Raw genomic sequence first — 5,000 nt, 5'->3', positions numbered from 1 at the left:
GCCCCTCCTTCGATCTCTTTATATATCCTTTGTATTGGTTCGAGTGTCATACAGGGATCCGTCGCGAGGCTTAAGATAACCCGAACCAAAACGAACCCATCCAAAACTGTCATCTCTACTTTTACATATAAAGACATTATGCATGTGACCGAGTAAACATTTGTTTAATATATCATTGTTCTAGATTACATTCAAAAAATTCGTATTTTATTCGTCAGAGCAATCTCTCATGTGATTCTCTAACAAATACCGAGGAAACATTCTGTGGCAAACGGGGCATTGCAATTCATTAACCGGTCGAACCAAACGCCTCGGGGCTGGGGTGTATCCGGTTCCGGTAGAGAAGTCTCATTGGGACATACTTGAGCTCGACAAGAACCGAGTGAAGACGATACTCGTCTTATCAATTCTCTGTATCGCCCATTCAGTTCTGTATGTTTGTCCATTTTGTGTTTTAGTCTTGCCTCCATTTCTTGTAGTTGATGCACAGTGTCTCTTTTTTCATCGCATTCCCTTTTAAAATCCCTCTCGTAAGTTATGAGAGCTTCTTGCATTAACTTATTTTCATCTCGCAATTCATCCAATTCCTTCTGTAAGACCTCACGTGCATTAATAACTTTGGAAAGACTCATACGCAAACCATTCACTTCTTCTTTGAAATTTTTTACCTCTGCATCGCGGTCCCTGATAATTTGTCCGATCTGATTTGTCTGCTCTTGTAGCTGTTCTTTTTCTTGTTGCAGGGCATTTCTCTCTTGTTTAGCTTGTTCGATTTCCACTGTCAGCGCATTCACTTTTTCAGCTTTGAGATCGTGTTGCTGTTCAACACATCTTTGCAAGACTCGGACCTGTTGGTGTAACCCAGCATCATCGCTTTCCATTCCCAAACCTTTCTTTTTCTCTATCCGTTTTTCCACATCTTCACCTCGAAGTGTTTTGCTATGGTCCTCGTCGTCGTCGACATCACCGTTATTGTTGTCCCAAACGCCACCATTTTGTTTTTCTTCCAATTCCTCGTTGTCGCTTTCTTCGTTAGAACCGTTGCTCTTTTCGTCCCAAACTTGACTCATGACCTCTCGCGCTGCCAGAGATTTCCCGATTACTGACTTTACCTCACGCACATAGACCATCTTTTCGCCCTCTGACGATTGCATTGTTCCTTTTAGAGTCTCGTTTTCGGTGACGATGGTTTCGCAAAATACTTGCTTGATGTCCAGCTTTCTCAATAGCTCTGTGACTTCGTGCACCAAACGTATATTTTGATGCTTTAAAACATCTACATTTTCGTCTTGAATATTATGCAACAGTTTCTCGAGTTCCTGTATCTTCTTCCTTTTTCCATCTCTATCATCCCTTAATTCCACGATGACGTCGTGCAGTTCGCAATTTTCTGTCGCCAAATCTATCACGCCCTCCGAATTTTTGGCTGTCATTTGCTGTATGACCCTTTTGAGCCTTGCATTTTCTTGGCTGAGACACACCAAGACCCTTTTTGACACTCCAGGCGTCACAATGGCTCCCTGAGGCTCCCATCAAACTCAACTGCGCGATTCTATTTTCGGCTCTAGCAAGACTCTCTTCCAGTCGTCGGTTTTGGGTCTCTAGAGACGCGACCTCTTGAATGGTGTCTTGTAATTGATTCACGAGACGTATGAATCCTTTGTTTCATTCACTCCATTGTTTGTGTTGTTCGTATAGATACACAATTGTCTTGTGTAAAAGATCGTTTTCTGATTTTGGAGAGGCAACTTCAGCAGCATATTTTTTGTCCATTTTTCGTGAATCTGATGAGATTCTTACCCAAAGGCTTCTTCAAACTTGATTGAGATCGAGAGATCGCACTGCTGTTTTTATACAGTCTTGCTTAGTTTTACGGGACATTCCCTTTTCGAGTTTTTATTCCCAGTTTTTGGGGAACGTTCTGAGTCATTGGTTACGCATGCAAGTGTTTTTTCCTATTTGAGGATGTGATCTCATTGGTATGACGTCAAACGATGACGTTCATTTTTCTCCCTTCTTCCGTTGTTTTTTTTAACCAAAAGATATTCCCTGTGGTATGACGTCATCATGCGGTAGTGATGATCTTTTTGCCCTTCTTCCACTGTTTTGTTTTTTTTAGGGTTCATTGATATGACGTCAAAGGGTCGCGACAATTTTTTTCCTTCTTTCTAGATTTAAACGCAAAAGCAACGGTGAAACATCTTAGAAAGAGTGAGGATAGATGCTTTCGTCTTTCCTTGCGAGTTCATCTCTATCTTGTAAACAGTACATTTGTTGCATACTATAGCCCGATTCGAAGTGCACTACGTGTCTTGCAAGTCTATATGTCAAGTCTGGGTTATTTCGAGATGAGATCTTGAGTGCAAGCACAATCTTTTCACCGCCTTCTGTTGTGTGCTCTTTCAAATGGGGAGGGGCAACCCTAGAGAATACAAACAAAGAAATTCACGAGTTACAAGGTCCACCCATGATCGTCACGCGTGACACTGATAGTATATTTACTGAATATTTTAGAAGGGATGGATAAAAGAAAGATGGAGACGGGGGTAATGGATCTAAGGGTTGTTACCATGTCAACGAAGATTCATCCGCGTATGTCACGCGTGACATCCATGGGTTATCGATGGGGAGGGGTACGACAGTATGAACTTTGAAGAGTGACAGTGTTTGGAAATATTTTTTCTTATGGGTCAAGGGGTAAAAAGACACCAATTGCTCAGCCAATAATAACCCTGGAACGTATCACGTGTTCTCGAAATATTACAAAAATGCGCTATCCACCAATAGGAAGCGTGATAGTTAGGGAAAAGATCCATCTAAGGGTAATAATAACAATCAGGAACGAAGGGAATATAATAATCATATTCCCTTCCTTCCCAATCATCATTATTTTATTTGGCTGTCAAGGAGGTAGTGCTTATATTGTTTAATAAATGAAGGAAAAGGTAAAGTTTTAATATTATAAGGTTATTTTCCCAAATTCTAGAGGCTGTCAGTGTAAATCTTGAAAGCCCATAATTGGTTTTGGACACTGGTCTGTATAAGTTCTCTCTTGGGGTGTTATCAGGGAAATGCTTAAGTTTATAGATAAAGGATGCCATCCTAATATTGAATACATTGTCAAGAGGGTGAATTTCGAGTAGTTTATATAGTAAATAGAAGTAGTTTCTCTTTGGGAAGCAAAAAATATGGACTGAATACATTTATTTTGTTTTCTTTTTACAGTTTCAAGTCGACTTTGGCTTGCAGTTCCCCAACTGGTCAAACCATATGAAATATAAGGGTAGATGAGGTTATAATAGAGTTGCCTAAGAGTACTAATAGCGAAGCTTGTTAAGTATGCCCAGATTCTTTGCTAATCGATTATTAACATGCTGTATGTGGGTATCCCATTTTAAAGTATCATCAATAAAAACTCCTAGATACTTAATATCACTTCTCTGTTGAATATCACAAGCTGTTGCGTTAATAGATGCCTTTTTCCTAGGTGATGCAATAATCATATAACTGGTCTTTCTAAAGTTGATAGATAGCTTATCACATTCATAAGCTCTTCGTTTATAGTTGATTCCAAGTCTTTAATATTTTTAGAGGAATAGAAAATATTTGTATCATCAGCAAAAATTCTAAACTTAAGTTTACACGATGAGTTAGGTAGGTCTTTTATATATAATAGGAAGAGTAACGGTCTAAGAGTTGAGCCTTGAGGGAACATGTAATAGGTTTCAAAGAGGATTCAACATTTCCAATTTTTACATATTGTTTACGTCCGCTAAGATAACTAGAAAACCATGAGAATGGGGTTCCACGTACACCATATTTAAATATTTTAGATGAAAGGATTTGGTGGTTAATAGTGTCAAAGGCCTTGGAGAAATCTAAGAAAATACCACATGTTAACATGTTGTGATCAAGAGCAGTTTTAAAATTGTCTATAGTTTCTAGAATTGCATGCTCGGTGGAGTGACCCTTTCTAAAGCCAAATTGACCTTCTGAGCGCTTAAGTTTCGCATGGAGTGTCACGTGACTTCCGATGTAAACAAACCCCCAAAGTTCGGACATTGGTTTCACCCACGTGTAGCACGTGTACGAACTTTGAGGCGATAATTTAAGTTTCCGTGGATATAGCCAGTTTTTTCCATGACCTGTAGTCTTAAACAATTTGAATATCGAATAGAACATCCGTTCTCACCCACTCACTGTACGTGGTAGAACCATGAGTCATATTTTGGTGAAAAAACACCCGAAAGTTCGGACCCTATTGTAACGTCCGTAAACAAAATGGTTACAACAAAAAGATGTGCTTATGGTACTTGTAGAAACGATTCTCGATACTCTCGGTCTTGGAAAATAAATTCAAATGGTGATCTAGTTAAATTTTTCCATTTTTCTGGTGCACATAGACAAAATGAGGGACAGCAAAGGTGGATTACTGCATGTCATCGCGGTGACACGTTCGTTTGTACGAAGGATAGTGATATTTGCAGTATACACTTTGTTGGTGAAAACCATCTGATGAACGGGAAAGAGAGAAGTAAGAAAATTTGTCTTGAACGATCTGGGGCGAAAACCCTATTGACCCTTCATCCACATACTGGTAAATCAATCTAGGAACACGAAGCTGCCGGGACCTTGTTAGAATAGGGCGTCAGTTGTAAGTGCAAGAGAGGCTGAAATCGAAGGCTTACAAGAAATGGAGGAGTAGATCATTGACCATTTTCCGGAACCATTACCTGAAGATGAACCAATCGACTCCCACGTTGACCGTGACACACAAACTGATAAAAAAATTTTCAGAGAATGCGGCACACAAGTAAGGCACCTTTTCAGTTTAATGCATTTTCCTAAATATTTGCACCTAAATCATTGATGCTTAATTTATGCTTAATACTGAGGTAACTGTGCTGATTTTTTAATGAACTATGTACTAGACTTCAGGCACTGACAAACTGATCAAGATGTTATTTATGATGAAAGTAATGGACCCACAGAAAACCTAC

The 5,000-nt window shown here is 39.4% G+C and overlaps 1 protein-coding gene across 1 annotated transcript; it reads right to left on the bottom strand.

Moving 5' to 3' along the window:
• Nucleotides 1–239: 239 nt before the first annotated feature.
• On the bottom strand, nt 240–1,433 carry LOC137991285 (putative leucine-rich repeat-containing protein DDB_G0290503). Its single transcript, XM_068836396.1, has one exon. It carries the CDS (start codon nt 1,431–1,433, stop codon nt 240–242), a length of 1,194 nt encoding a protein of 397 aa, XP_068692497.1.
• Nucleotides 1,434–5,000: the final 3,567 nt, after the last annotated feature.

The sequence above is a fragment of the Montipora foliosa genome, chromosome 2 (genome assembly GCF_036669935.1).
Source record: "Montipora foliosa isolate CH-2021 chromosome 2, ASM3666993v2, whole genome shotgun sequence".
NCBI lineage: Eukaryota > Metazoa > Cnidaria > Anthozoa > Scleractinia > Acroporidae > Montipora > Montipora foliosa.
The sequence above is the reverse complement of the archived record's forward strand: the minus strand, read 5'-3'. Positions and strand labels throughout refer to the sequence as shown.

Coding starts and splice junctions, on each gene's coding strand:
- LOC137991285 (XM_068836396.1), bottom strand. CDS start 1,433: ATGACAGCCAAAAATTCGGAGGGCGTGATAGATTTGGCGACAGAAAAT.